The 20,831-nt window shown below is 39.6% G+C and overlaps 1 protein-coding gene across 14 annotated transcripts in view; it reads right to left on the reverse strand.

The window, feature by feature from the left end:
- The window catches only part of QKI (QKI, KH domain containing RNA binding), a 169,534-nt gene that overhangs the window by 103,109 nt on the left and 45,594 nt on the right, over window positions 1-20,831 (reverse strand). For all 14 annotated transcript variants that reach the window (XR_014471659.1, XR_014471658.1, XM_083176494.1 and 11 more), the window contains exon 2: window positions 15,841-15,986. Coding sequence is in view for 12 of the 14 variants with exons in the window: in XM_083176494.1 (XP_083032620.1) it covers window positions 15,841-15,986 (146 nt within the window). In the remaining 2 variants the exon portion in view is untranslated. The remainder of the gene's footprint in view (window positions 1-15,840; window positions 15,987-20,831) is intronic.

The following is a 20,831-nucleotide window of genomic DNA, read 5'->3' on the forward strand; positions in this document are numbered from 1 at the left end:
GGCTGATATATTGGTTGAAATCAGCAGAAATCGGATCTGCTCCAATGTGTTTTCCTGTGCGCATCGGATTGGATACTAGAGCACACACAAGATCAATCACAATCGGACCATCAGCTGCATATTGCAAGGGCTAAGTATCTCATTAAATTTCCCGTGAACTCCCCCTGCAGTGCCCTAGGAGTTCTTTAGCTCATGTAAAAAAAATGGCACATCAAGCGACAAGTCGGAAGGAACCCTCCCAGGGAGCTGCTGGGGTAGTTCATAAGAAAACAGGTCCAACTTGAGCATCAGATAAGTCAAACCTGTGTATTGCCACCTTTAGTTATTGCAGGTACAAAGGAGCAGGGACTTCCAAGAGAAGTGAAGAAATTTCAGTTCAAGTTAATGTACACATACATACAGGCACACACCATCTATACATACACAATCTATATCTATCTATCCAGTGTTCATGAGTTTCTGAAAAACTGCATGTCTGTCTGTCCATACACACACACACACACACACTTTTTAAATTGATATATACACAAAACATACAGAAACCAAACACTGTTGATCAGGCATATATAAATGTCCTATCTTCATATTGGCTACGCTCCAGTAAATATTCAAAGGACAGCAATAGATGAGAAAAAAAAAAAAAAAATCACAGCATGGTTATTCCCTACGTGGCTTAGACAGGAACTGTCTGATTGCTGAAAAGCCATCGCGTAAATCAACACTGATCAGAATCAATCAAGCTGAGGTGAACACAGATGTACTTTTCAATTCCTAGTCACACTCACAAAGCTGAGTCACAGACCAATGTTGGGCAAGTTCTCGTTATTCGCAGCTGACCCACAAATCAAATGAACTCTTTATGTACCAAGTCAATAGTCAGGAGCAGACAGGATTTCTGTTTCAGTAGATGGCAAAGCAAGAGCATTCAGTGTTTTCTTTTTCTAGAATGCCTGTATTATGCTCCTTGGCTTACACTCAAGCAAATTCTTAATACTATAACCCCCTGCTTCACAAATTATTAAATGCCTTTGACACATTCTTTATAGCACAAGAATTGCTATTAACAAAAATGTTGTAGTTGAAATTCAAGGTAACACTGTACAAACACAATGGGGGTTTTATTTACTAAGATAGGGTTCTATTGCACATGGGATATTGCTATGGACAACCAGTCAGCATGTTCTTATTTACTGATCAACTTCTAGAAGATAATATATAGTATGATTAGTTGCCCATAGTAACAACCCATCTTCAATAGAAATCCCATCTTTGTAAATTATCCCCTAATATAGGAGAACCTTATGGAAGCGTTGCCTATAAATTCATGCTTTTATGTTACAGCAAGTGAAGTACATTCTGGTCTACAGATTACAAAATAGATATAATCCAGGCCACTGGGTTTTTGCAGTGACGTGAAAACGGCGAGTGCGGACGGCAAAACATCGAGGCTCGCAGCTAAATGCAGCGGGCTCCCTGCATTAGCCGAGAGCCCCGCCCTCATCTGACAGTGAGGGTTCCCCTGGAACATTGAATAAGGTGAGCAAGGTCGCTTGTTTTCGGCAATCAACGCTGTTTAACCCCCTCGCCAGCTGCATTGAATACGGCCCAATATCTCAATGTATTTATGCCCCTTTAATATATATATGGCAACATGTAGAGTATTGTTTATTATATGCAGATTTCAAAGTTGTTGTTTTCCGATATATAGGACTACATGATATTTAGGAGACAAATCAACATTTTAACATGTTTTATTGTTGGCATAGGAGGTCATTTTCTGGACATTTTTACAGAAAATGTATTGCATATTTCTTTAAGATTTTTGAAGATCTCTCAAATAGTAAAATGATAAATAGAACATGGGGTGACTCTAGAGGTAATGCAAAGTGAAAACACCTTCAGATAAACTCATAAAAAATTTATTAAAAAAATTGTTGCATGCAGCCCTACTTGATGCAGCACTATGACAGACTCAGCGGCAGAAATAAAACCAGATCATATAAAAAGGATCTATTGCATTTACACTGTGATTGCAAATCTTAATCTGTATTGAACAAGGTCTAAAACTCGGCCAGGCTTCTGTTGAATGTGAATAATGTAGATTTAAAGGATTTAAACAGCTTGTCTAATCCCTGCTGCATTATTGTTAAATACATTTTTATTTTTGGTTCTAAAGCCTCCATGCACCTGTTCTGTGGAATGAGAGTGTTATCAAGATCTCCAGCATTGGTCTGTTTTGGCTAGATTAGTCTCGTGTTGATAACACAATCATTCTGAGCCTTTTGAACAGTCTGGAGTGACCTTTCGACACGAGTGCAATATGAATGAAAATTATTTTTGTAAGCCTTAGGGATTCAGCACAATTATTTGTAGCACATTCCTCGGCTATTTGATATGCTGTATTTGCCATTGCAGAAAGGTGGAAAAATAAAAATAAATAGATGGATATAGAAAAAATATGCAGAAAATTAGCTTTACTATATTTAAAAACAAACAAAAAAAAAAAAAACACAGTTCAAAAGAATGTTACGACTGAGCAAATTGTTTTTCTGCCAGCTTTGAGACACAGAACAAGATTCAACTGCAAACTGTCGCTGCTCTTGACCTTCCCCATCAGCATGAATTGAACTCATTACAGACTGAAACGACTAGTGAATTCTCTGTTTTTAAGTTTTTCACAGCCGGACTTCTCACGACAAAGAAATAAAATGGTGAGTCATTTTGGGGAGTAGGATAAAATGTGCTGAAACCCATTTGCTGGACTTCACTCGTTGGACATGTGGATTGAACTAGTATATATACACACTGTAAACACTATGAGAATAGATGTAACCATGAAAAAAAGATACAGCATGTTCCTGTACATTAAAAATAATAAACTCAAATTCGACCAGATGTACCTCCTAACGTAGTAAGCACTGTTCTACTGTCACACCATGTTACTTGCAGCACATAACAGTCAGTGTTATTTGTGATCATACACAAACATAACTGCAGAAAATTCAAAGAAACCTGCTGACACCACAAGCTGCATTCTTGCAAAACTGGTTACACAAACTACTGCAGTTGAAAACCGTAGCTTAAAATGTAAACCTGTAAATACAGGCTGAGTATCCCGTATCCAAAATGCTCGGGGACCAAGAGAATTTTTGGATAACGGATTAAGTACCGTATATACTCGAGTATAAGTCGACCCGAATATAAGCCGAGGCACCTAATTTTACAAGTGGGACCCTCACTCGAGTATAAGCCGAGGGGGGGCTTTTTCAGCATAAAAAATGTTCTGAAAAAAGTAGGCTTATACTCGAGTATATATGGTATCTTACGTTTATGCTGTATAAACACATCAAACACATGAAATGCACACAAATATATTTTATTTGTTCAAAAAACAAGGTTTCAAAACATGAAACATTTTGTACTATCTCAGATATTGAATTTGAATGCCAAGCAATCATTTTCTTGTACATATATAGTGCCAGATACATATGTCCTCAGTAGTGCTGTTACAAATGTCCCCAGTGAGTTTTTAGCAAAAAATAAATACAATTTTCACTTTCTGGAATGTATGGTTTTCGGAATAATTCGGATAACGGATATTCGGATACAGGATACTCAACCTGTAATAGAATTCTACTAAACATTCTATGCACTTCATTATCATCATCTTGCCTACAATCATGCAGGGTTTAAAATCTGCCATCTGCTTATGAATACCAAAAATTTTATGTATTGGACCAAAGCAGTTGGTTCCCCAAGAATAATAACACACCTCAGACTCAACTTAATGATGCATACAGTATCACAGTTCAATGAAACGGGTGTTCATGTTAATCCTCTAACAGTCACAACAAAAAATGAGGCATTCCAGGTAAAATTTTAGTCTTCATGACGACTGGGTATTTTCTAGCACAAGGAGTTTCTAACATAGGCGGAGATGTACTAAGCCAGGCCTAACCAACATCATCATATACAGACGAGGGGGTGGGTTGTTTACAACCCACGGGAGTGTGCATCATATGTCAGAGAAAATCACATTGAATAATATTGCTCAAAAGAGCCAAAATTAGTGAAATGGTCCATTATATCGCCCAGTGTTTACACACCTTTACAGTATATAGGGCATGTTTTTATGTGACTGTCTGGCCCTTTTGATTGAGGTGGACATAAAATCTATGATTAAAAAACTTCTAGGCATGCTAAGGGAAATGCATGAATCGGCTATTAATTTTCCCTACAGACCTGATGTAATGCAGGTAGTAGTGATTTATTGTAAAGATTTGTGTGGCATAATATATGAAACCTAAAATAAAAACTGGATAAGTTGCTCATACAATCAGATTTTACATATCATTGTAGTAAATACTTGTTAACTAGGAGCTAATAGGCTACTTCAGAATGTTTGATAGATCTCAGGCTGGTCAGCTAAGGCTGGATTCCTTTTTAAGGGTTTCTGAGCAATCACAAAACAAAGGGGTGATCAGCAATGAGCTAAATGGCTTTTTGTATTGCAATGGTTTGGAGCCAGTGATACCAACTCCATTGCGAATATAGGCTCTGAATGCCCAAACCAATAACATTGCGACAATGGATAGATCGATATAATATAATGTATATAGATAGATAGCATATTTTATTTTGCTAGCAGTAAGAAAAGAATAGGTACTGTACAAAAACAAGTGAGATTTTTTGGCTTTGTACAATGTTGACTATGCTATTTCCTTTGAACTCCACAGAGCCATACAATCTCTACTACATTTAATTGATATTTTTTTCAATATTTAATTGGGATTTTGACTATTGTATACAATAATATTCAATATTGGCTTGCCTGCACAGTCTATTTTTTCTTGCGATGCCGATCACATTGTGCAATTTGTGCATAAGGTCCATACAAACTGGGCGACAAAGGGAGGACGGCTTTGCATAGCGCAGAGCTATGCAAAGCCGTCCTCAAAGCTGCTCATCTGCTGGTATTACGCACAGCAATGTTTGAGTGACTTCAGCTCAAAGTCGCCCAGTGTGTATGGGCCTTAAGTTATCTTCCAATTTTGACTATATAGCCAAAATTGGATGCTCAAATCGAACAGTGTGTATGCACCTTCAGTATCTGCACTAAAAGTTTAAATTTGTTTTTCAATGAGATAACTGAAATAAAGACTTGTCTCCATTTGCTAATTAATAAGGAAAACAAAGTTACCCTACCAAGAAAAAAAGTACATCAGACTAGGGTGTTGGTTTCACTGAGAGTGCTTTTATTTTTGCAATATAAAATGTGCAATTTCCCACCAAAATGTATTAAATCTGACTTATTGCCCCGTACATCTTTTACCTAGCAGATTTTTCAATGCAGCTCAAAACATTTCTGCTACTTGTTAAATAAAACACATTTTTGTTTAAGTGCCGCCTTCAGAAGCACCTTGCTCTGTATTTCCCGATTATCTATTCCTATAGGTTGGAGGGCGCCATTAGGGCACGGAAACCATTAATTGTGCAATGCAATCACAAAACAATTTAAGCATAGATAGCTGATGTGTATATAGTACAGGTATGTTAATTCGCTATGAACAGCCAACAGCTTTCAATGTCCAGCCATCAAGAAACCAATTCAAACATGGGTGGCAGCCAATATCAAGACACCATCATACACTTAGAAGAATGACACTTAAGGAAAACTTGAAATCAAGGCTCCAACTAAATATTTCAGATATTGTGAAGTGTGACAAAAAAATATAAATAAAAAAAAACTGTTTTGCATACAGCATTACACATTTTTCAGATCACCCACTTTGTTTAATCCTTTGTGCGCCAATGTTGCTGAGAGGGGTACAAAATATCCACAAAAAGTGACAGGGTTGTAGTGGAGGAATATGAATCGATACAGTGACAGAAAATCTTGCCCCCTCGTTGGTACTCAAAGGGTTAAGCGGGACTTATTCCATAAATGATACCTACATAACAAAGCTATAAGTAAAAAAGATAAGCATTCCATTAACTGATTTTTTCGCATGAGTCTATTACCTTTATTTAATTGCAGGTAACAGAATTTGACAGCTGACACTATATTTCGCCGTAATATACATACACACACATTTATATACTGTATAACTGAAACGGTTAAAAGATTTTTTTTGTAAAATACACAAATATTTATCGAATGATGTGTGAAGGGCAAAGCTCCAGCCACATTTTTTTTTCTTTACATGTGTGGATATATGAAACGACCCCTTTCATTCCAGAAGTCTGTGCCCTGGAAACACTGACTAACAGACGCATTGTCTTTCAGAGCAAATGCTCGTCCTTCCAAACATTTGACCTTAGCTGTCAGTAGACAGTGACAAGACCACCAGCTGCTTGTTTTTTTCCCAGAGCTACAATGCATTCTCTTCCTTTTTTTGGGCATTGCACCCCAGCAACAAACAGCGGGGCTTAGAACAGCTGCTGGAATGTCACAAACCTATATATTTAGCTCTGAGCTCATTTATTGCCATGCTTGGGGTCGGCCTCCAAGCGTCTCTATTTGCTCCACTCTGTCAACATTTCTGACTAAAGCATAAAAGACAGAATAAGCACATAGTAACAAAAATAAGTAACTTATAAAGAAAAAAACAAACTAAAAGCAATGTACATTCTGCAGCATAAAACTGCAGATGTGTGAACTGTAAAAAGGTGTGTCGACACACAGGTTTATGCTTACAAAGATTTATGTATGACAACAGAATCTGTCAGCAGGTCTTAGATCTGCTGTACATTGTTTAACAGCACTACATATATCTTTTAAACATGAATTGGGGGGGGGGGGGGGTTAGGAAGGATGCCGTTACAGGTCACAGTTGAAGTACTTGGCCATGGATGCTACATTGATTTCACCTGCAATATTTTACAGTCAGCTCTTCAGCTGTTGTTTTTTTCTTCTATAACTTGCAAATGCGCAATAAATATTTTAACATATAACATTGAAAGTGTGTATTTAGTGCTGCTTGTTTAATAATTTACTAGACTGCGTGAGACACAAGTGAATGCAACACGTGGCCATTTCTGCTATGTAATAGGTTTTTCGGCCCAAGACATTTCCATTAAGGATACAGAAACAAATAATAAAAAAATCATCAATGTATCTCATTCTGTGTCACATAACCAGAAACAAATGGTTTGAGTAGAACAGTTGCAACCTACACCAGCAGTTCAAATACTGCAGCAGGCACAGACGCAGCATACAGAGAAGTAGGAACCAAATGGTACAGATGCAGCATATATTCACACACACACACACATACATAGATCTATCTATATCTATCTTTTTTTTTTTTTTGCTAACCGAGCACAAAACCCCTGCACATTGCATGACAGTAAAGTGCAGATGATAAAAACATTTGCAAATAGAATGGCAAGAAAAGGTGGTCAAGCATTCAAGGATTTGTGTTAGAATGTAGTAGACGCCTGTCCTAAGGTATTGCTATCACAGAGCCCACATTAGAGGATTTGGGGGGTACCTTCTGGTAAGTTAGCACTCAGTTTAAAAACACAAAATTCATAACCAAATATAGGGGCTGATATTTAGAGAACAATCATAGAAAACTGTAAAAATAAACTGCAATACTTATACAGTACAGAAAATGGAAGAGCTTATATTAACTTTGCAAGTACAGCTTTAATTGTCAAAGTTAAGAAATTCCAAAGAGTATTTGTACTTTTGGTTTTAAAAAGGTTTCTTTTTACCCTCAAAAGTCAATACCCAGTTAAAACAAGACCCTCATATAGCTTCCAGCAATGTGTGAACTCTAGGAGCTCTCACCATGTACAGGTGTAGCGGGAAATATGCAGAGAATTTTCCAAACAAGTAACAGCATAGACTGAGCCTTTAAAATACCTTGCTTCAGGTGTAAGTATATGTTAAGCATGTTCGCTCGAAAGTATATGTGAAACAAGGATCAACATATAAAGTACACAGGGAATAAAAAAAAATAAAAAAACAGATAAAAGGAGAAATAGAAAGACAGCTGCAGAAATAGCAAAAAGTAGCAATAAGAAAAAATAACAGGACAGGGTCACCAAGATAGCTCACAGCAACCATGACTACAACACTATTGAGCAGGGCCCTTTTACTTCTGTTTAATAAAAAGGTTTGGGTTATTTAATTCAAATAGTAAAATGATGTACAGGTACACCACCGATTTTCCGGCAACCTTTGGTCCGGAACCTCTTTTAATCCGGACAATTTGATTTGTCCGGATTAAAGAAGTTTTAGGGACCTCTTTTAATCCGGAAAAAGCAAAATTGGATTAAAAGAGGTTGATGAACTCTTTTAACCCGGAACAAGTGCAAGTGTCAGTGAGTACAGCTTCCGCGGACACTGCAGGTGACACAGGAAGCATCATGGCGTCTGAGATCAAAGCAAGTACCGCACATGGGCGGAACACACAGCATGAGCAAGTGCCACTGGGTACAGCTTCCAAGGATCCCGCAGGTGACACAGCAGGCAGCAGTGGGGCTGATATGGCGTCCAACGTCCCAGCAAGTACCGCACATGGGCGGAAGACACAGCATAAACAAGTGCCACTGGGTACAGCGTCCAAGGACACTGCAGGTGACACAGCAGGCAGCAGTGGGGCTGATATGGCATCCAAGGTCCCAGCAAGACTTTCATTCATACTGCACTTACTGTTAATGTTTGTTCAAAATGTACCTGATACCTTTTTTGCTTATACAGCACGTAGTACACTGTAATAAACAGTTTGCATACACTACTGTGTTTATTCATTCATTAATATTATGCTGTGGCATATATTTGACTGTTTATTGCTTTAAAAATGTATTGAAGGTGCAAAATTTGTAAAAACTAGAAACCTTCGATAATCCGGCAAAATCGATAATCCGGCACGGCACTGGAACCGATGATGCCGGAAAATCGGTGGTGTACCTGTACTTATATGTTAGTTGGGTGCCCACTAACCTATTTGCTTAGTTTTCCGCGTCCGCTCGCCACGCTTCGGGCTCGCTACACTCGCCACACTGTATAAAATAAACTCCGTGCCGATATGGATAGTGACGGTATGAGCGTACTAACTATAGTGGGCTCCCAACTAACATAAGCACCTAAAATTCTGCAGAATCTGCCAATGTTATTTATTAACAAGTAATCATTTTTCTTATAAAGCATAGACATTTACTTCTGAACCCTTGTGGCGCTAAATAACAGTAATAATAAATTATATTCTTGCAACTAGAATATCTGTAGTAATATAATTCATATTGTACATTGTTTTATTTTGAAAGATTTCATTTTATACACCATCATGCTGGTCCGCTTAAAGAAATCAAAGTTTGTTGCTAAATTGATTTTAATTTGGAGCATTGTCTACTCAAATAAACTGGGAAGTAAATTAATTTCACAATTGTGTTAAGGTGCCCATACACGGTACAATTGCCAGATGCGATGAGAAGCGCGCACATCCCATCGCACAGCTCAAAAAGTATGTGCGGCACATGCGATCCAATACAAAAAGTATGTGCCACATATACTTTTTATACTAGATTGCATCACATTGCATCGCAAAACATATGTGATGTGATCTAGTCCAAAACACATACAATAAATGTACCGTGTATGGGCACCTTTACTCAATATCAAATTGTAAGCCAAAACCTTTACATAAAACCGCAAAAAATCCTTACAAAGTGTTAAAAAAAAATTTAGAACAAGACTTAAGATACTGAAACACCAGAATAACGGCAGAGCGTCCACTATAATTCCAATAACACTGCCAGCTAACTCTGTATTATACAAAATAATGTCTATCATGGCAGCAAATTACATAGCGAGAGCAGTCAGCCGTTAAGACCTTCAACACTGGCATTTCACAATCTGGCAACAATCGAGGCTGGCAAGGCAGTTTCATGAAATTGTATATATAAAAGGTGGGTGGATGTACTCCTATCAGCTGCTTTGTCTACTGTATCGGAAATTTGCCTGGTGCTGATTTATTATGCCAGTGTTTCTCTTAATTAAAATGATGTCACACAAAATAATTTCAAACAGCATTAGCTATAGGACACTGGAAAGGCCAAGAGAAAAAGGGGGGAAAAATACATTAATTAACCCTGCTGTTCAAAAGCTGCCCTTCAGTGCCTAGGCAATTATAAATCTGTCACGTAAAACTTGTTTATGAGAATTAAAACTTTAGGTTCTGCAATGCTTAGAATATGAAGCATACTGTAGAAAATGGCACTGGCCTCTGCTATGGGGCTGCGCCACAAGACAAAAACAAATGTTAATATTTACTAGACATGTGCAGGTTCTGATTTACTTTGATTTCAAAGCAGGATCTTATTGGCTATCCCAAATCACATGACAGTTGATAGCCAATAATATCATGCTTTGAAATCAGTAAATCAGAGCCTGCACATCTCTAATACTTACTATAAAAGGCTACATATCAATTTTATTTTAAACTACACATCTTATCTATGATGTGTATAACAGTCTAAAAAAGCATCAAGGATCAGGTACGGCACTATGGATTTCTACAAGTTGAGATGTTGCCTATAGCAACCAGATTCTTGTTTTTACAGTCTAGAAGGTGTTAGATAAGCAAAACCTGATTGGTTGCTATGGCCTAACTAAAATCTCCACTACTAAAAAACCTGCACATCGCCAGCTTTCCCTCACAACCCGAAAGGTACAAGGCTAAAGCATGCAATGTCATCTCTATCCCATGTAGCACATGTTCAATTAAGTTTCCTTTATGTATCTAAGCGTACCAAATTCTTATGACTGAAGCTAGGTATACATTAGACAATAATAGCACATTCCGATGGATCATGTCTTTAAAATCATTCAGAGTGTACGCATTATTGTGTGCTCCAGTGAGTCATTGTCAAGTCTTCAGGTTGGTTTTGCATGCTGCTCGATCTGTTGATATCGCTAGCGACACCAAGCCATCGAATGCAACATGGCCACCCCCATCGTTCCATCGATCCCTGCAATGGAAAGGGGAGTATGCACTTTCCGTTGCCAGGTCCCTATCTCCAGCAATGTCCTGCTGGGTACACATCCTCTAATGTGCTTTGGCCAACAAAATAATAATCTAAAAATGTTTCAATTTAATGTAACTAGAAAAATATTTAAACTTGCTGCTAAAATAGCATTTGACGTGATCTATTGTAAAGTGGGGGGCAATGGAGGTGCTAAGCGTTGTGTTTAAGTAAGATCACTCAGCACACATCGCTGCACACATGCGTTGCATGTGTTGCATCCGCGATGTGTGCTGAGTGGGGTTTTGCCTATGCTTATAGGCAAAACCCCATGATCTGAGCAGGAAAGACAGTGCAACCACTGTCTTTCCATGTGGGTGATGGCAATGCACGTCACCATTGGGCATACACAGAGCGATCCAGGCTCCATCTCTAAGCGATCTAGTGAGATTGCTTAAAAATGGGGCTGAAATTGCCACGTGTGTATGCCCCTTAACAGGATTTGGTTTAATTATGCCATTCCTATATGTATACTCAAATCCAGCATATAATACAAATTATTACAATGGATAGCCATGTGATCAACCAAAGAACATGTCTTTGTATAGTAAAAATCACAAATAGAAAAAAAAAAGCCACTATTAACAAAGCCTTAACAGAGAGGGAACCGGTTTATTTAAATATAATCAACATACAGATTGGAAATTTGCTGAACATTTTGCATATTATGACAAAATTCTGATAATACTTAAAGACAGCCACTGAACTTGAAATTTGTCAAAGCCATGTACAACCATAAGTAAACTAACAGATCATTTATTTTGCATTAATGCAAGAATTGTGCCCCACCCCATGTACAGCCTCACCCAGTCCCAAAGGACTGTACTTTAATTCTGTCCTTTGTCCGTTAACATGCTAATTATATAGGATGAGTCAGTTTTGACAGTCATAAAAATGTGCCGTTTAATTTATTATGCTTACCCCCTTATTTTATAGTTCCATTAAAGAATTGCAGAGGCTACAGATTTCAGAAGTTACAAAAACCTCCCTACCCTATCTGATTGCCTTTTATTTATTATTGCCTTTTAATTATTGGGGGATTCTCCTGGTATTTAAGAAAAAGTTTAAAAGTAGTATTTTCTTTAAAAGATGACAATTAGGATGGCCATTGGGAAATACTTGAGCCCAAAATTGACATTATGACTGGATTTCGGGGAAACCAACCCCTTCTGATGCTTTGTTTAGCAATTGTGCGAGATTGTAGATTCTCTTAGCACTCCTGTCCCTGGCTGAGACAAATATTCACTCCCCATATATTACACCATAAATATTCACTTCCACTTAAAATGATCACATTATAGGCCTCATTGTGGCATATGGAAACTGAAGAAAGACACAATGTGAATGAGGCTACTTTGTTAAATTACTTCTATTACAGCTATAGAAAAATATTTATATCTCTGGATATCAAATGTGTTATGTGGTGCTTGGTATAAGATAGCTCACAGACAATGTCAAGATATAGACGATCAATATGTCAACTTAAATAAGGTCAATACGGAATATGACAACATAAGCAAAAAGGTCAACATGACTTTTTTTCAGACTCTTTAATACTTTAGTATTCCTAATCAGAGCCCACGTGGATGGTAAAGTGTGCAAAGCATAGCTGAGTGAGGCACCTGGCATGTACGCGCTTCACTAATTAGGTGTCCACACGCTTTTGGTGTTGGCTGAAACAGCCGAATTACTCATGTCTAACATTTGCCACTGCAGGCCTAGTGCCTATCTAACTAGATATTGTCTGATCTAATCCACACCCAATTTATTTTCTCTTTGGAAAGCACCATTACCATATGGCACCACTATTTTAATGTGGTCTTTTATTATTTGAGTTTATTTCGCTTCAAGCTCATTTTGAATTGTACAATAACAATGTTTCATTTACCTGTGTAAGCAAGCATTTGAAAGGCTATTCTAAAACTCAGATGCACAGTAGAGTCTAGTACTGACATGTAGAGTGAAATGTTCTATCCATATCAATTCAGCATTTTCATATTCAGTAATGATTATCTAGATGTTAGTTAGTAAGCTCCCCAAAGTGCAATTAATCCCCAGGTTCATCATTTTGTTGCACTAATTAAACATTTTAACGAAATTGGTCAAAAAGTATGCAGAAGCTGTTTATCACTGCTGCCCTTTGAGCTCCACAATACTCCAAGGACTTGGTGCTTTAGATGTGATAATTATTGAGTTCCTGAGTTTGACTAAGGAGCCACAGAGGAAAACCAGTAGTGAATTTTGCATTAATCAACGTTAACAGGTTTTTTTTTTTTTTTTTTTTTATTGAAGCCATGATTATAATTTAAGATTTATTCATTTCATAGAAGAAATCGTGCAGTAAATAAATGCAAATGAATTTCAATGTTAAAAGACTATTAAGGCAACTTTATTAAACCCACGGCTTCAAAAAGGTTCTGCTATTTACTACCATGCCTTATATTCATTTCTATACAGGCAACAACGTTGTGTAGTGCTTAAAAAAAATCACTTCCTCACAGCTCTGAGGTTGAGAGTTCAATTCCCAGTGGTCATAGCCGCTCTCTATTGAGATCCTATATTTCAATAGTATTTGCTCCAGTTTCCTCCCACACTCAAAAAAAATACTGGAAAATTAATTGGATTATAACATATTAACATTAGAATTTCTGCAAGATTGTATATTCATGAATCTAGAATAGAAGCTCCAAGGGGGCAGGAACAGTAACTTTGATTTTTAGTAGAGCACCAGACCAATTGGTGGTACAGGTTGAGTATCCCCTATCCGAAATGCTCGGGACCACGAGCATTCCGGATAGGGGAATTTTTTTGTTTTTTGGAATAATTTTTTTACCATACTTACCTGTCCCCTGATGGTGTCCGGTGGTCCCTCGGCGTCCACGCAGTCCCTGGGCGTCCACAGCAGGCCTCCGGCATCTTCTCTGGGTCTCCAATGCATTCCTAGGACCGCTGGAGACCCTGGAGAAGATGCCGGAGGCATACTTTGGACGCCCTGGGACTTGGTAAGTATGAAAAGAGGGTTAAAAAAATAAAAAAATTCGAATGATTCCAAAAACCACGTTTTTTGGAATAATTCGGATAAGGGATGCACGGATACGGGATACTCAACCTGTACTATATTAAAAGTAGTACCTATAAGCAAATCAACTTTGCATGATGCGGACCCTTACAGTGCACATTCATATGGTGTTTATGCATCCACGGTGCATCCCTCATGAGCTATTAAAACGAAAATGTTTCCGCATGCTCTGGATCACGCCAATAATCTTTGCTCAATCATTAAGGGAACAGACATTTCTCTCAACACTTTGAAATCAAAGAAGCAGTGTACAATATAAATATATATTTCATTTATTTATATTTGTCATGACCAATTACTGTCCTTTGTCATGTGGCAGTACAATTATATGGCTACTTTTCCGCATTAGAAACATTAAAAATATATATGGGATATTGCATTAAAAATTCAGAAAGGAAACCTATTTCATGCTTGGAAAATTCAGTACTTGTTTAGTTTCACGGCGGCCGATATATAGGATGCTATATCGGCCGATCCGATGCAATTTTTTACCTGTTCATAGCCCCACTATCCACTGAGTTGATTTTATATAGTGTGGCAAGCGCAGTGAGCCCAAAGCATGGCTTGCGGATGCGGATTACTGCTCTTGCCACACTATATAAAATTTAACTCCATGCGTAATGGATAGTGGGGTTATGAACAGGAAAAAAAATTGCATCGGATCGGCCGATATATCGGCCAATATCGCATCCGATATATCGGCCGCCATGAAACTAAACAAGTACCAAAAATTCTATCCCAAATCTATTTTAGGGACTCTTTAAATGGACACATCATTAGGCTACCATTCTGCACACTATCAGTGATCATTATTTGTTAATGTCAAGACTTGACAATAACCTGCAACTAAATATTGTGGGGTTTTTATTTAAATGGAAGGAAAACTGGTAATTTGTTAATAGCCACATTAGGTGAAAAACCAAAACACTTAAATTTTAACCAAGTTAGTGATCTCAAAAAATTGGATTGAACAGGTAAACTAGATTAACATATATGGTACACATCAATGTGAGTGTAGCATTCATTAGATCAGGCATGTCAAAACTATGGCACTCCAGCTGTTGTGAGACTACACATCCAAGCATGCCTTGTCAAAGGGTTAACATTCCCTAATAGCAAAACAGAAGCAAGGCATGATGGGACTTCACAACAGCTGGAGGGCCATAGTTCGGACATGCCTGCATTAGACAATTTGAATTTTGAACTGTGCTGCAGCCCCACCCCCCACATACAGCCTATGGGTTTTCACCAAAATGACTAATAAAGATGTGTTGTGGGCACAGTGCTTGAACTTTCAGATAAATCCTAACATACATTAACATGCCTCAAGTACCATTTTAAAAATGCAGATAAGCACATTTTACCAGTGCCATAGCACAGAAACAAATGAGACCCAGGAAGGAAATGGCTTTTACTTAGAGTTAAGAGTAGGCGCAAAAGAAAAACCTGGTGAAACTATGTTGCACTGCAAGTAAAGCTGATTTAAAATGTGTAAGTAAGCCAGAGGTTCCGAAATGCGGTCCTCAAGGCAGCACGATAGTCCAGGTTTAAATATATCAATGGCTCAGCACAGATCGTTAAGGCAAATTGACTGGCGTACTAATCACATCACCTATGCAGAGACTAATGTGAATGGACAAATACGCTGTGGAATACATACACGCAGGATAAATAACCAGTAAACAAACAATTCAAAGGGGAAGTGACCAAATATAGAACATACTTACATCTGGATATTCTTTTACAGGCACATAAAGTTTCTCTTGTAACTGTACAATAGGTCCAATACCGTCCGGCAGTTCTGCGCTTCTCTTTTCAGGGTTGCTGCCATTTAGTGTGTCATTGTACATGTCTTTTCGTACTCTGCTGATCTCTGTTGAGGAAATAATGGAAAACCAAAGGGTTAATCAATATTAAAATAAACATTCATTCTAAAATGACATGGGTAGAGATAAAGTACAAACATCTCCTGTCATTTCAAATGCATCATGTAAAATGAAATGTAGAGATTCTTCAGTATGTTTATTTAATAGTATATTTAGTAAATTAGTTCTTTTGCACTATGATCATTAACACAACAATCTGAATGTATTGAATTTCGACACACACCTATAATCTGTGCGCAATGGGTGCCATGTGGCACAACATGTGGGTGCCATGTGACTCAGAAGTGCTAAGTGACACTCTGCAATGCGACTTCCGTTAAAATGCACCACAGCTGAATCTGCATATTTAAGCTACGTTACAGTGTACACTGGAAACCGCCAATTTAACATTTCATATGCAGATACAGCCACGGTCGCACATAGAAAACATGCCGCATAATCAGCAGATGCGGCTTGTGCATCCTGTTCAATGCATGGCATGACTAGAAGTTCTCCACTTTCAAGAGTATGTTTTCTGCTGACTAGTCTACTTTAATAATATACAATAATATATATTATTAAAAGTATACTCTTACCAATGGATAGACTAAATGTGACAGTGAACCCTTAGGGCTGTTTCACACTGTCCTGCTCCTGCCGGAGGGCGAAATCCCGCACGGGCAGGAAGCCGTGCCATGCACAGTAGTTGTCCATTCACACGGGACGGCCACGGCCCGGCCGTCTGGTTGCAGCCGGATCCCGCCATTGGAAGGGACAGCTGCCGGACTGTGGCCATCCCCTCCATTCTAAACTGATGTGTGCAGCACGGCTTCCTGGCCGTGTGGGATTTCGCCGTCCGGCAGGAGCCGGTGTGTGTGAAACCGCCCTTACTGGTTATATTGCTAAATTTATGAAGAAGCAATGGGGGGGGGGGGGGGGGGTGTCACACAGCAAGCATCTATAGCGTGCTCTTTTAATTAAAAAGGTCATTCCAATAAAACTTGGTAGAAAAATATGTCAATTGTGTCAAATATATTGAAAGGGCAACAACATAATGGACCTGAGAGACCAGGGAAAAATGCTGCCCAAAGCAAGTAAGCAGAACTTGCTCCCCCCAGTACAAACCTCTGCATTTTGCTCTAGACTGTAGTTTATTTTACATAATCAGCTGGTTGATTTTAAAAATGATAACCAAATCCCTAGCAATGCAAGAGATTACGCCGGATTAAAGGGTTTGTACTCTTGCTATTGTAACAGTCTTTACATTATTATGCTTCCTCTGTGGCCATAATGTTATATTCAGCCTACATAGCGGAATTTAAAAAAAAGATTACAGTACCCTTGGCAAAATCCTCATCAATTTCACTTTGCTTGTACAACATCTAGACTATAACAGGACAGACTGAAATAGAGAATAATATATATCTATATATCCACACACACACACACACACACACTTGAGTGATACTTTATCACTCTCCATTGTTGAGGCTTAATAAATCTGTCCCACTGTGTGGAAACCGTAACACAGAAACTCTAACCATAGAATTAATTATATGAAATCGTGAATTTGAAAAAGGAAGCTATGAAAAAACACAGTAGCCCCCAGTAAATCTCTGGGGGTATTACAACATGTAGTCATGCATATATACGCACACCCACAGAGCCACATGCTGATAAATGAAGTATTAACATGTTTGCTTTGTCCCAATTGTTTTGACATAAATAATCAAGTAGCATTGAACACCTTGAATGAGTTAAGAGGGTGAATTATTATCCAACAATATGCAAAGAAACATTGTAAAGATAATATAGGGCAAGAGTATACCCTTAACAGGGACACTGATTAAGGAAACCAACACAGGGTAGGAGTCCAGAAATATCAACCATTTTTATACACTATGAAGTCTGCTTCTTTGCAGAGTTTAGAAAATGAAACATTAACATACAAAAAATTTATAGGAATCTATATTCATTAACTGCATGAAACATTAGTACATCAATAATGTCAAGTGAGCTTAAAAATGTCAGTTGAAGGGAAAGAGGCCTGCAGTGATCTGGTTCTAGTAGTTGTGGGTCTGATGAAAGCCTTGCAGTCAAACTATGGAGGTAAGAGTTCTATAGGCCTGCAGGCTCTCCACACAAAAGAAAATGATTGAATTTTGAAATTGAGAGAGCTGACAAATCAGCAAAAGCACTGTCCATTAATCACTAGTGTGACAGTTTAATCATCCTAAGTACTTTTATAAATAGTGCTCACAGGAGAAAGCCAGATTTTATTTTAACCCCTTATCTGAGGTATAAGTATTGTAACAATTTGTTGAAAAACCAGCTGCAATATCACTAGCATACTGCACCTGATGTAGGAGGCTATGCTGTTCAAAAACAGCTTCTAGCCTCCTCAGTTCCTGGTAATAAACATTTTCAGCCCGGAAACCATGGGTCTGACCTGGGATCTGAAACAATGCTCCAATCCAGGTTAGACCCCATTCACACTGTGTCTCCGATTAAATTATGCTTGGGCAAGAGCCATTCACACTGCACACAAGAGCTGGGAATCTTGCTCTCCCTATGCAGTAAACAGGTCCCAGGGTTACCTGTCCACACGTCACTGTAAACGGGGTTCTATTTCTATGTTTAAGCCTGGTTGAAATATTCTGAGTCCCTGAACCAGGGTATTTGTGACACTGGTAACCCACCAATTAAGATAATTAAGATGGAGGGTTGCAAGGCTTATTAATGTCCCAAACAAATGCTATAAAGCAGTAGTTCCCAAATCCAGTCTTAAAGTACCAACAGCAGCCTAGGTTTTGCGGATTTGTTTAATCTGCACAGGCGATTTTATTTATTGTGCTGGGTCATTATGGGGCACATTCAATGCAGGGGGGGGGGCAGCTGACGGCGAGCAGTGCCATTAGCCCACCATCAGCATTCGATGCTCTCCCCTCACTTGCCATTTCCACCTCACCTGCTCCCTGAGGCAAGGTGGAAACGGTGAGTGCGGCCGTCAAAACAGCGAGGCTCGCCACTATATGCAGCGTGCTCCCTGCATTTGCAGCGAGCCTCGCCGTTCCAGGGAATCCTCGCAGCTCTCAGATGGCGAGGATTTCCCCAGAACATAGAATACGGCGAGCACCTGGCGAGGGGGCTGGAACATCCCATCCATAATCTGTTTTGTCACTCAAATGTTCACTGCTTTTCAATAGCACACACGAGAAGCAGAAGGATGGTGTTAGCCATATATAAACATCCACAGCTCTCTAACCACCCTTCGCCGTGAACCGCATTGTTAATAAACGCATATGCTTTAACATGGGATTATTAACGCAAGGGATTGCTGGACTTCCGGGTCTGAGACCCAGGAGTCCGCATGCTCAGAGTGCCGGAGCTGGACGCAGGGCATGCTGGGAGGGATCCGTGACTGATCCCTCACACAGCGCTGCAGTAAGGAGCATATAGACTTCTGAAGGGGAATCGCCAGCTGCTAACTGGATTTTTACAGCATTTCTGGTTTAGAGTATCCCGCCGTAAGACTGAAAACAGAAGCATAAAATCTGAGTATGCAAGCATGTACCACATTTTAGTAAAAACTAGTGAAGGGGAAGACATGGCTAGCCCAGCAATATTTCAATATTAGAAAACAGAGATAGGTGGTTCATTAGAGATGCTCAGAGACTTAAGGACTTAAGAGACAGGTCCGACTTGTCCTAGGGACAAGTCGGACCTGATTTCACCATGCAGCTCCCCGGGAGGGGGACACACGATTAGGCACTTGATGTGCCAAGGTTTGCATATGATAAATCGCATGGATTCATCATATGCAGTCCCCGGGGAGCTGCAGGAGGAGGGAGCCATGCAGGGGACATCAGCGGGCGGGGGATGCCGGCTAATAGAGAGCCAAGCAGGGGGAGGCTGCATAGTGAGCCGGGTAGGAGGAGGCTGTTGTGGTGGGGTGACAGCGGGAGCAGGGCCCCGGGCAGGGAGGATGACGCACACTGGCTGCCGGGCAACGGCTGGAGCCGTCCAATGGCTGGAGCCGTCCCGGGAGGAACAGATAACTTGAAGTTAAAAAAAGCCCATACAGATGACTAGCAAGCCATTGATTGGCTGAGACCTCTCTCAGCCAATCAGCGATTGGCTGAGAGAGGTCTCAGCCAATCAATGGCTTGCTAGTCATCCGTATGGGCTTTTTTTTTTTTTTTCAAGTTACCTGTTCCTCCCGGCTCACGCCACTGCCCGGCAGCCAGCGTCATCCTCCCGCTGTCACCCCACATCAACAGCTTCAAGTGTCGCCTGCCCGGCTCCCTATGCAGCCTCCCCCTGCTCGGCTCTCTATAGCCGGCATCCCCCGCCCGCTGTCATCCCCCGCACGGCTCTGGGGCTGGGCTGCACATAAGATTTAGCAAATCTTATGTGCAGCCCGTCCGACCCCATGCGCACGGGACCGCGCATCGGATCGGAGGGGGTGTCTGCAAGTGCAATTTGGGCCGATTTCACGGCCCGATTCATCCGAATCGGGTGAAATCGTGCCCAAAACGCATAATGTATGGGGGCCTTTAAGGTGCTGAGTCCTGACCTGTCAATAGTCTGCATATAGCACCTGCAGTGCTAGAGTCGCCAAGACCTCACAGACAACAGCTATTAGTCTGCATGCTGTGCAAACTTCAAGCCTGCTTCAGATACCTCAACACCCTACTGTATCCACTGCAGCTACAAGGATACGATAAGTACCTGCATCAAACACCTTTGTAAACCTGGCTGTAATTATCTGCTACATATGTACCCAAATGCTATATACTGCATACCTGCAAGTTAACCATTTCAGTACTACTATTAACTTTATGCTCATTACA

The sequence above is a fragment of the Crinia signifera genome, chromosome 3 (assembly GCF_055691185.1).
Source record: "Crinia signifera chromosome 3, ASM5569118v1, whole genome shotgun sequence".
NCBI classification, from domain to species: Eukaryota; Metazoa; Chordata; class Amphibia; order Anura; family Myobatrachidae; genus Crinia; species Crinia signifera.